General features: G+C 45.6%; 2 protein-coding genes across 6 annotated transcripts in view; one reads left to right on the top strand and one right to left on the bottom strand.

The window, feature by feature from the left end:
- Nucleotides 1-2,305: 2,305 nt before the first annotated feature.
- or55e1 (odorant receptor, family 55, subfamily E, member 1) lies at nucleotides 2,306-6,244 on the top strand. 2 transcript variants are annotated; one of them, XM_046388239.1, is made up of 2 exons: nucleotides 2,306-4,151; nucleotides 5,028-6,244. In XM_046388239.1, the coding sequence occupies exons 1-2, from the start codon at nucleotides 4,007-4,009 to the stop codon at nucleotides 6,035-6,037; spliced, it is 1,155 nt and encodes a 384-aa protein (XP_046244195.1). In that variant the 5' UTR covers nucleotides 2,306-4,006; the 3' UTR covers nucleotides 6,038-6,244. The 2 variants fall into 2 exon arrangements, with proteins under 2 accessions (XP_046244195.1, XP_046244196.1); XM_046388240.1 differs by having other exon boundaries at nucleotides 2,306-3,122.
- A 532-nt stretch (nucleotides 6,245-6,776) lies between these two features.
- arrb1 (arrestin, beta 1) overlaps nucleotides 6,777-16,154 on the bottom strand; it is a 16,580-nt gene continuing 7,202 nt past the window's right edge. The window contains exons 2-16 of one of the 4 annotated variants that reach the window (XM_046388236.1): nucleotides 14,389-14,419; nucleotides 14,093-14,153; nucleotides 13,831-13,875; nucleotides 13,047-13,243; nucleotides 11,980-12,039; nucleotides 11,811-11,878; nucleotides 11,557-11,692; nucleotides 11,246-11,330; nucleotides 11,096-11,168; nucleotides 10,837-10,974; nucleotides 10,422-10,505; nucleotides 9,466-9,489; nucleotides 9,221-9,291; nucleotides 9,076-9,124; nucleotides 6,777-8,105 (exon numbers count right to left, since the gene is read on the bottom strand). In XM_046388236.1, coding sequence (XP_046244192.1) covers nucleotides 7,994-8,105; nucleotides 9,076-9,124; nucleotides 9,221-9,291; nucleotides 9,466-9,489; nucleotides 10,422-10,505; nucleotides 10,837-10,974; nucleotides 11,096-11,168; nucleotides 11,246-11,330; nucleotides 11,557-11,692; nucleotides 11,811-11,878; nucleotides 11,980-12,039; nucleotides 13,047-13,243; nucleotides 13,831-13,875; nucleotides 14,093-14,153; nucleotides 14,389-14,419 — 1,234 coding nt within the window. In that variant the 3' untranslated portion in view covers nucleotides 6,777-7,993. Of the gene's footprint in view, nucleotides 8,106-9,075; nucleotides 9,125-9,220; nucleotides 9,292-9,465; nucleotides 9,490-10,421; nucleotides 10,509-10,836; nucleotides 10,993-11,095; nucleotides 11,169-11,245; nucleotides 11,331-11,556; nucleotides 11,693-11,810; nucleotides 11,879-11,979; nucleotides 12,040-13,046; nucleotides 13,244-13,830; nucleotides 13,876-14,092; nucleotides 14,154-14,388; nucleotides 14,420-16,154 lie in introns of all 4 variants that reach the window. The other 3 variants (XM_046388235.1, XM_046388234.1, XM_046388233.1) reach the window with 3 other exon arrangements.

Below are 16,154 nucleotides of genomic sequence, written 5' to 3' on the forward strand. Positions count from 1 at the left end.
CTGAGCGGACTACCCTCCTAAGGGCCGAGAGGTCCTGCTTTGTGCAGCTGCCCATCCATGTGGTGATGCTCCCACTCAAGATGCTCTCAGTGGTGCAGGTGTAAAAGTTCCTGAGCACCTTGAGGGGGAGCCTGAAGTCTCTGAGGCGTCTGAGGTGGAAGAGACGCTGTCTGGCCTTCTTATCAGTCCTGTGAATGTGAGACCAAGAAAGGATTGTTTTAACAAGCTCAGCGGCAACATTGCTCAGGTGGGACTCTTTGGCCAGTGCTTGCTGCACCAGGTGAGCTACCTATGGAATTATATTCCATAGCTACGTGTTACACTGTATGTACTCGTCATCCCTCCTTCCACAGAATACATGACATCTGACCACACGTGAACTTTACGATAAAAATCAAATATCTCTTTCTGTGTTGAGAACAGCATGTGCTGAGAGGTCTTTTTGTACAGATTTAACAGTCTGCATTTATACACATAGAATGTTGTTTGAACGTTTCCGAATGAACAAAAAATATGGATTTGACACTCGAGGAAGCACGCAGAATCAAAAAGTAAAGTTTGCAGAAGTAATCACATTCATTACATCAGCTTCTCCATTTACATCTAAATCATGGAGCCAGCATGAGGTGAATCCACCAGTCATCTGCATGGATCCAGATGTTCCCTCAGACTGGAACATCTGGACGGCTCTTCATGACATCACTTCAAATCACCTCCTGGTCTCTTTCAGAACCAAAACCTCACGAAGCTCCCAGGAGGACATTCGAAGTGGCGTCTCTGTGGACAGAAGAGCTGATGACAAGCTGCTGTGTTCAGGCAGCTCAGAGAGGAGCTGTGAGGCAGCATACTGACATCTACTGACACACCACAGACTCTGCAGGCCCCATCAGGTTTATTCACCTCGCTGCTATAAGACATTATGAGGCAGTATAAGCTGTTTACGTCCTCATTCACAGTTGTTATAATTATGATATTAATAATAACATTTTTCATTTTCATCTTTCATCTTTTCATCCACATTTATCTTTCACTTTTCTTCTTCTTGTCGCTGTTGATCGAAGCTGAAGGTGGCTGGTGTTGAATAACAACAACAATTAATTATGAGGAGTCTTCACAGATGGTCATGATGAAGACATGAGGGTCCATCAACAGGACAGCACAGACTATCAAATTAGAAATGTCTTCCTGTGTCCCTGGTCCAGTGTTTCTCCGTACTGCCCTGCGTGTCTCAGATGTTTTCTCAGTTCAGATTATCGGCTCGTTTTCAGCCTCACGCAGAGCTTCACGACCAGCTGACCACATGAATTAAGTGTGTTGGAGGAGAACTTATTAAACATGGAGGGCAGGAGGTCCGCAGCACACTGACAGATGAGGCTTGAGATGTTCAGTCAGCGTCAGCAAAGACTCAAACCCACAACCTGAGGGATCAGGAATGAGCTTCCTGCCAGGTGAGGAACCACAGACGACTTCACACTCTGACAACCAGCAGACAACAGCGAGGTGCCTCATGATAAAACACTACACGTAATTAGTATGCAAAACTCACGACGTGATTGGTTGTACACTTTGGGAGAGCTGTATTTCTGCTTCCTGTGATTATCGCAGGTCATTTAAGAATGACAACGAGGAGACAGGAAACAGAAGTATCTTAAAAACAGTGCCATAGAGTGAAGGTTTGACTTGTGTCAGCTGTTCAGACGGTTCTTAGTCTTTTGGGGTGTTTTCACGCTTGGTCCCTTTCAGCCATTCACACAAACTCAGAGCATGAGTCAGCATTTTCTGTGTTTTCTTGAATACAGCAAACGAACTCAGATCCCTCTGAGACCTCTACGTCGAGTGGCCTGAGTTCGGTTCTCTTAAGGCCCACGCAGCAGCTCACTCAGTCTGTGCATTGTGAACAAACAGCTCTCCAGGCTCACTTTGCTTTCTTTCCACCGTATTTTAGCCCTGTAGGCTTGCTGTAGACGTTGCGCTTTACAAAACACAACAGAAACATGGCCGATGCAAGGAAACCTGAACAATTCAATTTAGGTTTTCTTTATGTCTGTGGGATAATCTAACCGCACACCACAGCAATACGGATAAGATGAATACAGCAGCTGCCGTCTTGTTCCAAGTGACGGTTAGCCGTCACCCAAAGATCTGAGAGTTTCAGACGAATTAAAGAAAGAGACTGGGACAACGTTCACAACGTGAAAGCAGTGTGTGAAGGAGCGTTACTGCAGGGCCGTCCTTCCTGCTGGGAGACTGTACAACCGGACCACAAACTGAACCTCAGCAGCTCACTGTGCAGTCACCCCCAGCCTCCAAAGTGCAATAGTACTAACTTCTTACTGCTCTTACTGATAAGGTAAAGAATTGTGCAGTACTGTATATACCGTGTGTGTGTTTTGTATAGTTTATTTTTTAAAAAAAGGAAGTAAAAAACAAAATATCCTCCTATTTGTACCTTAATTTGCTGTCCTTGTGCTGCTGAGACACTGAGGATGTCCCCACTAGGAAAGGTTCATCTTAACTTAGCTGCAAAGCGAGACAGAAAGAAGACAAGCTGCAAAACGTCCTCAGGTGTTAGCATCAGACACTCGCTGTACCAGGTGAGCTACCAGAGCAGCACATGGAGTCCAAACATTGAGACAGGATCTGTTCAGGTACCAAACCTGAGACTGTGTGGCCTACATCAGCTCCATCATCCAAAATCTTTCCATCAGACTGCTGGGAGTTCAGTCTGAAGTTTTCTGTCCACTCTCACGCCGAGGTGGTCCAGCGGTTCAGCTCGGACAAAACCGAGAACTGCTAACGCTTCAGTGACACTTCGCTCGTCCACTTTGTGACTGAGTGGGTGACGGAGGACACAGCGATCAGGTAAGTCCAGGTGAGTGCAGCAGCTGGCTTAATGAAAGCCAGCTAACGAGGTGTTTTTGTTCTTCTCCAGTGTGAACTTCACTTTATTTCAGTCAGTTGGTTCTTCTGCATGACCAGCATGTTGAAGCCTCCTTGCAGTTTTCTTAAGCTTTTCTCTCCAAACTGATGAAAGTGGTTTTTGTTTAGATGTTCTAACAAGTTAAATCTGCACGTGGTTTATCTTGTTATAAGGCGAGAATGCTGTCAAGTTTGTTAACGAGGTGAGTCAACGTAACAAGAAACATGACAATATTACAGTGAGGTTACAGAATTCTGTTCAGCCTTGATGTCTGCAGAGTCGGACGCGTTCATCCACTAAAACTGGAGTCACAAGAATCAGATTAGAGCCGCCGCCCTGAGTGTCCCAGCAGTGTGACTGAAGATAATTAACTCCACGTTCTTCTCAGAGGAAACTCAACTCTGCTGCTTTCACCTCGGGGCCAATTAGCTTCCAGGACCGAAGACAAAACAAACTGCCAGCTGAGATTCCTGCAGGGACGAGCCACAGACTAATTTGATTTAACGGTTTAACCCTTTAAACACCTTGCGGCCTCTGATTTGCTGCTTTAGCGTTGAAGCAGGATGAGATGATGTAATCATCAGAATGTGTTGGATTTCACTGGTGTCTTTTAGGAGGAAATACTGAAGAAAATGTACTGAAGCACAAGTACAGTGATGTAGTCGTGTAGTTTTTCATGTGGTAACAACAGGCAGGAAGCAGTACTGTACTGTGTAGTTCACGGTCCAGTCGAAACCAAAAGTCACCAAAGTTTCTGTGAAACTAACCACAGTTAACGTTTCCTGTTAAGCTCGGGGTGGAAAGGCCTCATAGCAGGAAAAGTTTATGACTGAAGCGGGTGCATTTTCAGTTTGTCACGAAAGACGAAGAAAATCATCAAATATTCACATTTGGAATTCAGAAATGTTTTAGTCATTTTGCTGAATGATAAATCCACTGTATTTTAAATCGTTTCATCGTTACATGTGCACAAAAATTAAACAAATCACATGGAAAGTTTCCACACTCGAGTCCGAGCATCAGAGGATTTCCTGAAGTCAGCGGGTTAAGTAAACTCCAGAGGACCTTCAGTCCGGCTGCCCTCTAATGGGGTTGAGTTCGAATTTGTTAAAAGTGTTTGTGCTGCTGCGTTTGGGACCAGTCGGTCCTGTGGGACGTTTGAACCTCAGGTATAAGATGAAGTGTGAGAGGACGGAGGTCTTCCTGAGGACCAGCGGAGGAACCACAGCAGGTAGGAAAGCAGGACGTGTTGAAATGCTGCGTGTTGTTTCTCACTTTGCTATCAAAGAGTTTGAGCTTTGAATTGAGTTCGTAAAGATGACATTTGAACAGACTGGATGAAAAGGTTTTCATTCATTCAAATATATAGATGACGAATCAGTTTTCTGCTGTTAGTCAGGTGTGTCTATTGTTTACTACGTGTACTGCAAAGACAAGTCTTGTACTTTGTGTATTTGGTTAAAGGCTTTAGTTATTGGCAGATTATGAACATCTGAATGCAGCACGTCTGTATGTGGCGTTCTGATGTTCCACGCGTGTTTCTTATCTGAAAGCAGCTATTAGCATAGACAAGCCTGTTAGCATATCATTCAGTTTGACTGTCAGGATGCCTTTAATGTGAACTTTCACTCACATTGTTCTGACATTATGTTATTGATCGATACGTTCCGTCAATCAGAAATGTAAAACGCTTGCCGCTTCCAGTCGTTTTTATCGACAAACGCTCACACACACGGAAATGTAAACTGTGTGTGTTTGTTAGAGGTGTGTCAGGCTTCGAAAGCTTTATTCTTATTTATGTAAGTTGTATTTATTATTGCATTTACTTGTTCTTCTTCTTCAGTAGTTATTGGTTTTGTTGGAGGACGAAGCAAAAGGGAGAAAATATTTTTGTTGTGATTTGGATGAAATGATTCTTTATGTATCATAACTGATAATGAATTCCTCAGCAACCCTCTCAGTGAATACACAATCACTGACTCTAATAAAGCGAAGAAAGTGTGTGTGTGTGTGTGTGTGTGTGCACTGATGAGTAACTCTATGGTGATGAATTAAACAGACTGATTTCTTTTGACTGTTTCTGACTGTTTCCTGAACTGCTGCTCAGGTGACGTCGGCGCCATGTTGGAGGTGTCGCCGGGCAACAACTTTTCCCACAGCACCTTCGTGTTCAGAGGCTTTCCTGAGCTGCAGAAACACCGCCGGCTGCTGGCGCTGCCGTTCTCCGCCTCCTACCTGTCGGTGCTGCTGGGGAACTCTCTGCTGGTGTTCGTGATCCGCCGGGTGGAGGCTCTGCACAGCCCCATGTACCTGCTCATCTGCACGCTTTGCCTCGTCGACATCCTCGTGGTGACCGCCATCATCCCCAAAATGCTCCTGAGCCTCCTGTTCGACAGGGATGAGATCTCATTGGCTGGCTGCTTGACTCAGATGTTCTTCACCCACTTCCTGTCCTCACTGGAGTCGACGCTGCTGCTGGCGATGGCGCTGGACCGCTACGTGGCCATCTGCCAGCCGCTGCACTACACCAAAATCATCGACTCTTCCATGTTCGTGAAGCTGCTGCTCTTCACTCTGGTCCGCAGCGGATCCATCATGGCCACGCTGGTCGGTTTGGCGGGCTCGCTGCGGTTCTGCGGCTCCAACATCATCCAGCACTGCTACTGCGACCACATGGCGCTGGTCAGCCTGGCGTGTGGCAGCACAGCGAAGAGCAGCGCGGCGGGCCTCGCCGTGATCGTCTGCTTTGTGGGCGTGGACATCCCGCTCATCTTCTTCTCCTACATGAAGATCCTGAGCGTGGTGCTGCGAGCCGCTGCGGCCGGCGAGGACCGCTGGAAGGCGTTTCACACCTGTGGCACTCACCTGATCATCATGATGTGTTTCTACCTGGTGGGCAGCGTCACGTTCCTCTCTCACAACCTGAACATCCCCATACCGACGGATGTCAACACCTTCATGGGACTCATGTACATTCTGTTCCCAGCGACTGTCAACCCCATCATCTACGGCGTCCGGACTAAAGAAATTCGAAACGGCTTCTTTAAGATTTTTAAACTCAGGATGAAGACAATAATGAGGGTGAAAGTTTGTCCTGCTGGAAAAGCACAAACGTGACACAGTTTGCTGTGTTTCAAACATCCTTGTGACCACCTGATCTGTTTGTAAAGCCAACGTGTCTCACATTTACTACTTCCTGTTTAAGAGCCTCCCGGTGTTTTCCATCAGGGACAGTAGATAACTGAGTACAGACCTTCACAGAATTAGTCAGGAGTCTTTATCACGTATGATTCCTTTTCCTTTAGTTTTGAATATTCTTTAACATTTGTATGGTGGATAAGTCATGTGAGTTTTCACTGTCATTGCTTTACAAAAATCACATCAGTGACAATCAGTATTGAAGGGCATTTTGTGATGTTTCTGTCTTAACACAGAAACAGGAAACAGTCCAGTCTTTAAATTCTTTTTTGAAGTGTACGTCTTCAGGTAGAGTTCAAGACAAACAACACTGATGATCCAACGTTACTGCAGCCTCACGACTACTGGAGATAAGTGAACACGTGACCTTCGTCCAGGAGGCCATGGGACCATTAAAGTCTACAGGGTTCATCCTCTGAGGAGCAGGAACGGACTCAGGCGAAGACCAGGAGGCGTTAAAACACACACAGATGCCATAAATGTCCCTTTATTAAAGATGCAGTAGATACAGGTTTCTTCCTGGTCCTGTCAAAATAAAAGTCAATTAAAATGTTGTTACAAACACAGCAGATGTTTTTCGGTGTTTTCGTTCTTCATCCTGTGATGTCATGTTACAGTGAAAAAAAACCCCAAATGCATTCAGTCTGTCAGATTCAAAAACACCACACACACACACACACACACACATACACACAGCAGTCAATTCTGTAGGGACGTTTCAGTTTAACTTTAAATGTTCAAATTAAACATTGTTGTAAAGTTAATGTTGAGTAATTACACACTGCATGAATCTCCTGACACGTCACATGAATTACACGCTCTAAAGGACCATACCGGTGTTTGTTTTTGCATTTTCTGCTTGAACGCATCCTATTTACTTCACCTCCTGCTGGAGCCATTGGTTGGACTTTATTTCAATGAAAAATCAGGATGAGGAGAAAGATTTTTTTCTTTATTTCTGACAAGTCAGGTGGTCTGCATGTGGTCATGTGGTCCAGAATGAATTGCATGTGAATTGCTGACATTACAGCAGACCTGTCAAAATGACAAGATGGCCTTCAGATTTTTCAGTGATGGAAAAAAATCACATTTTGCTCTTATGCCACAAAAAGTTTGAGGCTGAATGTGCAGACAAGTCAGTGTTGGTAGAAATGAAGTGAAACCAGCAGCTGAGTGGACACGTCTAAATACTGATGATGATATGGAAACACAAACACTCGTACGCTCCTGTAAAGACTGGTAACTCGTGACGTCAGTGAATTGTATAAAGTACTGATGTATTTCATGCAAACAAGGCCACCGGTTCCTCTCAGCTAATTGGTGGCTTTGTGACAGTTTCAGGTCCTCTCGGGGGGGTCGAGACGTCCTGCAGGTGACTCTTCTTCTGGTGTTTCTTCACGCTCTGCAGCTTCGTCTCACAGTTCAGCCTCCGTCAGCCGGTGAACTGTTCCACCTCAACCAAAGTCGGCAGTGTTTATGAAGATCCTCTGACACGACACATCGAAACTAATCTCAACACAACGTTACTCCTGTTCGCTCCCTAATGGAAACACATAGAACAAAGTGGCATTAGAGGCATGCTACCAGCCGTCGTCACGAGGCCGCGGCCGGCGGGCGGAGTCTCCGGCCGGCGGGCGAAGGAGTGGACAGCTGCTCCGTCTGAAAACACACTGACGTCTATGCTGCGGTATTCTAGCTTTTTACACCCTGGCAGGACGCAGAGAGAGGACGAACATGAACGAGAACACAAACACGGCACCGCAGAGTGTTTAAAGGGTGTCCAGACTTGACCTAAAGGTGACCTCCGTTAGCTCCACACTACAAACAGCAGCGAAACAACAACAGCGGCGGCGGCGGCAGCAACGCTCGCCGCCTTTATCTGTCATTGAGTTTCGGCGAGTCCACCGGCTCCTCGTCTTCCTCCTTGTCGTCCTTCGCCCCAATCAGCCGTTGGCGAGCAAAGTCTTCGAAGATGATGTCATCATCGCTGAGGGAAAGGAGGAAGCGGAGGTTAATTCACGAAAGAGAGTCAAAAAGACATAAAAACGTGCAGGTTTGAGACAGGAAGTGGTCATGGGCTGAGAGAGGGTTTAGAGAGAGAGAAGGATGAAGGATGAAACCAAAGACGTCTGCATTAGATTTTCTCTGCGCTCCCTGGAGGAAGAGGAGAAGCTGGATATCAGTTTCATGGCTGCGCTTCATCTTGAGCAGAGATTAGCTTAGCATAAAGACTGAAAGCAGGTGGAAACTGTTAGCGTAGCTCCATCAGAGGAGACAAACACAAATCTAATCTAAAATCTTCTGCAACAGTGAATGAATGAATGAATGAATGAAAATCTACCAACACGTTTAATGCAACCTGATGAATCTGCTTCCTCTGTTTTAATCTATTTTAAACCCTCAGTTATTTTATTTATATTTATTTATTTTTGTCAGGTTATTCTGGATTCTGGCTCTTTGCAGACTTTAAAATAAAATAACCGACCACCGACTGACTCTACAGCTAACGTGAAATCAAAGGAAACTGGGAACAAGTGGAAATCATTTCACCGCTCATTTGTTTCTAATGTGAGCAGCATAGGAAAATAAAAGTGGTGTTTGGTGAATAAGTAATAATAATAAATTATTTGTTGTTACTCTGTGGTTGTATGAGCGTGAAATAATGAGCTGAGTGTGCGCTGACAGCAGGATGAGTCTCCAGTTTACAGCCCATTTCCTGCAGCAGCGGACATTAAGACGCATTAAGGCTGAGACTCGGGAGACGAGTCCATCACTGTTAATGCTTCAGCAGGCCGAGAGGAAACCCTCTCTGCTGTCAGGGTTATTGACGAGGCCGTAAACCAGGGCAGAGCCAATCAGATGACAGAGGGGAGCTGGAGGAGCTGATGAGGAGGGAGAGAAACACACAGACAGACAGGCAGAGAGGCAGACAGGCAGGAAGAGAGACGGCTGCTCACTTTGTGTCAAACTCGATGAGGTTTGTGTCGATCTGGGCCTCGTCAGGAGCTGCAGCAGAGACAGCGAGAGCAGTCACACACCGAACTCGATCAGACCAACGCTCTGAGTCGCTGAACCGAGTCAAAACGCGTCTGAGCGACTCACCGTCTCTGCAGTTGGCTTCCTCCATGGGCTTCGGGTGCATCAGCGTGAACGGCAGCTCGACGGAGACGTCACTGGAAAACAAATCATCAGAGCTCATGAAAACACCCACAGCCCCCCGCGGCTTCACTGAACACGTTGAGTTTGTTCAGTGAGACGTTCGGGCGACCTTTGTAAATCACAGTGTGTGCTTTGTATCAGTGTGTTCATCGATGATCTCAGTGAAGTGACATAACGTGAAAGGTTACCTCGCCGCCAGATCTCCCAGGAGCCTGAAATCAATAGACATTAAAGAGGTTCAGCTTCACAGCAGCAGCGTTTCCATTGATGCGCTCATTAACTGTCGCTGCGTTACAGAGCGCTTAAAGGCCAACCGCGGCGTGATCTGAGCCGCTTTCTGTTCATCCCGTTCACGCTGTGGACCGAGGATATTTATGACCTGAATATTTAAAGAACTGAGACGAAGCAGGAAACTGTCTGCTGAAAGACCTCCTGCGGTGATGTGAGAAGTCACGACGCGTTCGGAACCGAAGCGAAGCTCGTCAGAGCTGGATGAGTTTCACTTCAGGTTAATCTTACATCAGTAACAAAGCGTCATCGTTGTGAACCTGAAATACGCGTTACCATCATTCAGCCCGAGACGGCTGACGTCGCTGCGTGTTTCTGCCGCCGTAACCACAGCTCGTCGACGGCTGCCTTCCTTCCCGTTCAGCCTCCGTCATCAGTCATCCAGATAAGAACGAGTGTATGTTTATGGTTTTTAACCAAATGCTCAAAAGTGGAATTGAGGAATTTAACAGCTGTTAACGTCCTGACAGGAGGGATGAACAGAAAGCAGAGATTCACACTCAAACTGAGCTTTAAAGTCAAACGGAACAATATGGTTGTGGATATTTTCACATCTTGAAAGAAGAAGTCGTATTTAACCAATCACGTTTCAGAGCTGCAGCTGTGTGACCGTTAGAAAACATCAAGCTCTCCAAAAGTGAAGCCCAAACATCTGCACGCCCCCTGGTGGCTGGCTGCAGTACAGCTCACAAACTCCTCCCCCTCCATGTTAGCAGATGGCACAAAATAAATGTAATATAAAAATCTACAGATAAATATAAAGAAATACATCTAAAGCAAACTTTGACGTCAGTGTGACTTTGAAGCTCGTGTCAGCTGATAACCTGTTGAGGTAAACACAGCAGAGTGTACTGACCCGCCTCGGGACACCACCAGCTTCACTTTGACTTTGTATGACACGATGATGCCGAGGATCTCCTTATTGGCTCCTTCTCTTAACCTGCTGAAGAAACACCAATCAGCAGCCAGACACTTGCTCTGGTCATCCTGCACCCTTCACCTCACCTCTTCACTCTGCGCTGGCTGTAATGAAGGCTGGCTGAACTCTGATGTGCTCAAACTGATCAAACCCTGCAGATTAAATTTAGTGACATCGACGAAGTTCAAGCTGAGCCGATGAAAGCTTTTCCAACATTCTTCTTGTAACATATTTTTATGAGTTTGGATGCTCATTTATCAGCTTCCGAGTTGTGCCTAAAACATCCAGGATACACCCCCAAACACCCCACAGTCTGACCTCAGACACTCAGCTCTGGCAGAGGTGGACTCACAGTGTGCTGGAGGCCAGGTTGGTGTCCTCATGCTTCAGTTTCCCGTCCAGAGCGAGACCTCGTTTCTCTCGGTTGTTGGCCAGAAATGGAGTGAGGGTGAAAACTTTGCAGAAAGTTGAACTGGGAGCGACAACATCACTGAAGACAGAAAAACATCTTCACCTTAATGTGATTGTAGCACTTTATCCATTTAAAACATCTTTGGAAATGCGAACATCTCACAGGGTAAACCCAATGTGCTGCAGAGGCTGAAACTCACTCTGACTCCTCGGTGGCCACCGGACATTTGTACTGAGCCGTGTTGAACAGGCAGATGTCGGCGTACTGCCGCACTACGGAAACAAACATCGGCCATCAGTGAGACCGATGGAGAAGCACAGAGAGAGCGAGGACAGGTGCTCAGACGTACCTGAGATCTTCATCTTCTTCACCGTCTTGTTGGTGTTGTTGGTGACGTGAACGTTGACGCTGATTGGCTCCCCGTGATAATAAATCTGAGAGCCAGCGGGCAGATACACAGAGGTCAGAGCTGCTGGTCATTCAGCGCCATTACTCACTCGTGCGATGTACCAATGTGAGGTATTTGTACTTTGAAGTATTTCCATTTCATGCTACTTTCTATTTCTACTTCACCAAATCCCTTTGTTTCTTCTGTGTGTGCTTTTTGCCTGACGTGTGTGTGTGTGTGTGTGTGTGTGATTGGCTCAGGTGTGAGCTCACCTCTTTGTCCAGCGAGGCCTCCAGGTGCAGCGGTTTGTCCGACATCAGGAACTGTCTGGTGGTTTCTGCCGTCGGCTGAGGACCGGGCTTCTCCGGAGCGTACTGGACCTTCCTGATCACCAGACGCACCGAGTTCCTGCGACAACAACACGACACGGCATTCGTCTGCGTGCAGGAAGCTCCTGGTTTCACCTTCACTCGTAATTCATCTCTCTGTTCTGTCCGGGTTCGAGCCACAGCAGACCCACTTTTACCTTTTATGGATCTTTTCCTCCAGATTTTCTGCGCAGAAAGCTTTCACCTCGAAGTCGACTCCACAGGCCTGAGGACACACACCAGCGAGAAAACCTGTGATTTCCTGAATACTTTTTGGGCAAAGACAGAAAATGTCGTGGCAGGAGGAGCTCAAGCGAGCGTCTTTACCTTCCCGGTGTCCTCCGGGCCCGGCTGCAGGGTGACGGAGCACGGTAGGTTCAGGGGAATCTGAAAACACATGACAGCTGCCAGTATTTCTTTGAGACTTGTTTCATCATTGCAGCTTATTTATCTTTTTATCAGTAGTAGTCACATTGTGTCTCCTCCTTCTCTTTTGTCCCAGAAAATTTTAATAAGCAGGACTTAAAGGTCCGCTTGTGTCTCCACTGGAATCACGTTTAGTCATTTCTGCTTTCGTACTTCATTAAAACTAATCACTCGTTTGATGGAGCCTCCCTTTAGTTCTCAGGGATTGTTGGAAGTGGAGGAAAGTACATTTACTCAAGTGCTGTATTTGTATCTGTATTTGTGTTTGTGAGTATTCTCACTTTTTGCTTGTCTTTTCTAGTACTGCACTTTATTACTTCGCCACAGTTATTTGGAAACTTTAGTTAGTTAGTAGCTGCAGATTCAGATTAACATCAATGAATAAATTATCATGTGTTTTTAGAGGTTATTGATCCTCTGAGAGAAAATCAGAATATCAACACTGAACTTAGATGCTCAGTAAACAAAAACAAACAAAATGACTTCATAAATAACTCTTATATCACCAGTCTACATATTAACTAAGTGCAGTGAAGAGGTTGCCTGTGGATGGAGGACAAAGTTCCCTGGTTCTGGCAGGGCTCTGAATCTCTGAAAAGAAATATTTCTGTTCTGAGTCTTCACATTTAAGGCCTGATCAACACTAAACAAGACGTTCTTATCTGCAGATAATCTGATCAGTCAGTACTGATCTGCTCTGAAGTGGTCTTCTCAGGTCCCGTCAGGGTGCGGACCCAGCAAGTTCCATTAATTCAAATCCCACAAACGATTTCTAACGTCCTACCTGAGACCTGAAACTGAACCATTTCATGTATCATGAAGGCCAGAGGAGAGGAAGTTTGGCCTGACAGGATGAATTCAGGGCAACAGGAACCTGATGAAGGTTAATCATGTTGGGTAGCTCCCAAAGACGATTTATCAACACCTGAGTGACTGAAGTCACTAAACACGTCTGGCAGGCTCAGTACCTCGAAAGTGAACGGGTGGGCGTGTTCTCCAAGTTTTTTAATGAGGCGTTCCTGAAGACGAGTTAAACTCTTCTTCTCTTCAGGCAGCGGAGGAAACGCCTGGACGTTGGCCACAAACAGGTCTTTCCGAAACGTCAACCCAAGGACATCCAAATCCTCACGACCATAACGGAACGCACAGGTCAGAGTCACAAATACTGATGGGAACAAAAAATATGAAATCATAACTTGATATCTCAGCAATAACCTCCAAATAACCTATAAATATTTTGAAGGAGCCAGGCCAGTGGATTCCAGGCTTTGTGCTAAGCTAGGCTAAACACATAACCGATCTTCATCTGTACTGTTGTTAAAGTTTTCTCTCAAGTTTCTGTGGATAGAAAGACTCTGAGAAAGAGTCTGATGTTCTGAAAAGGTTTAGTGTTGGACTGCTCCTTTAACTTAACAGAGCTATAAAGGGGTGGTTGAGACACAGTGTCCCAACTTTTCAGGAATCAGAACTGCAAATGCGTGTCATCAGCGTAACACTGAAGTGAGTACGTAAATGAAGAACATCCTGGGACCAAATAGAGGATCTTGAGGTCCTCTATTTGGTCCCAGGATGTCAGAAGGAGATGAGGACTGAGGATGAAGAGGAAATCTGGGCTCTGGCTGCCAGTGAGGACACAAAGTAAAGTTATGTCCTCCATATTTTTTCTAGGAGTCTGTTTGTTACAATTAAAAACCTGGTTTTCACACGGTGCTGATTTAAAGAATGATTCTGACGGAGGTTCAGATTTCTCACCTTTCCTCTCCTTCAGGTACTCTGGGTCGATCAGCACGACACCATCTGCAGGACAAAAAGTCCAAAAGTCCATTAAGAGCAAGAGGACAGCTGATTTTTATTCTGATTTTCAGCAGTTTCTGTTTCGAGCACAAAGCAAACCTCAAACGCAAATTCAGACACTTCAGTATTTTATTACTGTTGATAATTAATAATCACATTAACCACAACAACAATAAGAATTATAACGTTATAACTGATGTTGATGAAAAACCGGTCTCACCGACAGGCTCCACCAGGTCCACGTGGTCCACAAAGTCTCTCTTCCCCAGATAGACGGTGAGCTGAGGGAGGAACACAGAAGTCAGGTCAGCCAATCAGAATCAATGATCAGTTCTTCAAACCGCCAATCTCATGTTCAGATATTAAATTTAACACACCTTTTAAGAATTTTTTCCCCCACAGGTGTTGGTGTTTTTTTCCAATGTCTGCACCTTGTTTCAGGTGTGCACAAAACTTTAAGAGCCAAAGCTAAAAGTGTGGCTTGAGCAGGTTGAACGTGAAGAAGAAAAGACTCACCTTTCCATTGGGACTGGCTTTCTTAAACACTCTGAAAGGAAACACAGACAGACGAGCAGGAAGTCAGACTGTTGGCTTCCTGTGCGTTCATGTTTCATGTTTGGTTCCCACATGAGCTGCACAGATCAGTTGCTTTCAGGTTTTCATTTCTTACATGAACACGACACGCGAGGGTGAACAGCAGTGACAAGTTAAACTGGAAACTCTGTGTGTGTGTGTGTGTGTGTGTGTGTGTGTGTGTGTGTGTGTGTGTGTGTGTGTGTTTTCCATTTCCACAACTTGCATCCCCTTTAAAAAATGTCCTTTTCCAAAAATGTCCCAGAAATATTTTCCCAACATCAAATGTGTTTGTGAAAAACGTTTTAATTTTACATAAATGTTCACAAGATTTCCTCACTTTTCAAAGTTCTTCTGAGATGTTATCATAACGTTCTCCTTTGAGGAGAACCCACAGCTGGAGGAAAGTCTGAGGAAAGTCCTGAACTCATTACCAGCATCATCATCCTCGTTATCATCCTCATCAGCAGTTTCCTGTCTCGGGGCGTCTGTCTAATGCTGTCTGACATTACTGCCCTCCTCCCCCTCCTCCCCTCCTCCTCCTCCTCCTCTCTGTGTTAATGTTGTCATAAATTAGCTGCTGTAGCTCCATTAGCTTTCAGCTTCCTCCTGAATGGACCTTCGTCAATCAGCAGCATCTGGACGCCGTTTTAGCGGAAACCGCGGTGACCCCTGGGAGCTCGCTCAGCAGGCGAGCACTCGCTCGCAATCATCCCTGCAATTAGTTCAATTAAATCCGAACACGGTGCAGCTCTGCAATCTCATATCTGACAGAAAACATCAGCTGATGACATTAAACCAGAGTCAGGGAGCAACTCGGCCGAAACCCGCAAATAAACCCGACTCGGATCTTCAGTTTCACGCCAACGTAAGATGAGTCCAGTTAACCAGTCCCTGACCAGTTAAGTAGGAAAATGAAAAGAAACGTTTTTCAAAAGTGCAATCTGTTGTTAAACATTTAGTCACTGAAGTCATTAAGTTATTAATAAGAACAAAGGGATCATCTGGTTTTACTGTGTCAGTGATGTCATTCCTAGCAGACTACAGAAATCCTTTTACCGACGTGTTTTAAAGCCGTGACACATTTTGGTGCACTTTAGACTCCATAAAGACTCCTGCTGCTGAGTGTGTGGCGTTAAATTAATTCTTCACGTTTGGTGCGTCTGTTCCCTCTTCGATTTTGTAGTTCAGCTTCACATGTGTCATGTTCTGGGCTGCACTTCCTGTCCGGCGTCCCTGATTCATGTTACCTGCTGGTTTGCCCTCCCAGGTGTGTTCAGTCTGGACCTTTTGTGTCTCACTGCACCAGCTTCACCTCAAGCCGCCGGAATTCAACAATCAAAAAATGTCAGAAATGAAATATTAAAGCCAAGAGCTGATTGTGTTGAAGATGCAACACATCCGCAAAGTGTTTTGAAGGAAATCCTACGCCCCCTGAAAGCTTCGCCGTCGGAGCACTTAGGCTCACTGGCCACAGAGGAAGAGGAAGGAAGATAAAAACTCTGTAAACACGGTTAAAGATTCATTCAGAGAAAACGCCGGCTGAATGTTCCGAGCTAAGCGCTCACTAATAGATCGTATGCTGCAGGAACACGGTGTCACATCCTGTCAGGTCATAATCCAACAGGAAACTGGAACACACAGAGAACACAAACTGTGAACATCACTTAATGCGGTTCTGCTGCTGGGAATCTGCACCAAGTTTGCCA

This window comes from Scatophagus argus, chromosome 5, assembly GCF_020382885.2.
Source record: "Scatophagus argus isolate fScaArg1 chromosome 5, fScaArg1.pri, whole genome shotgun sequence".
Classification (NCBI taxonomy): Eukaryota; Metazoa; Chordata; class Actinopteri; family Scatophagidae; genus Scatophagus; species Scatophagus argus.

Coding starts and splice junctions, on each gene's coding strand:
- or55e1 (XM_046388239.1), top strand. CDS start 4,007: ATGGGGTTGAGTTCGAATTTGTTAAAAGTGTTTGTGCTGCTGCGTTTG. Junction 4,152..5,027: donor CAGCGGAGGAACCACAGCAG/GTAGGAAAGCAG, acceptor ACTGCTGCTCAG/GTGACGTCGGCGCCATGTTG.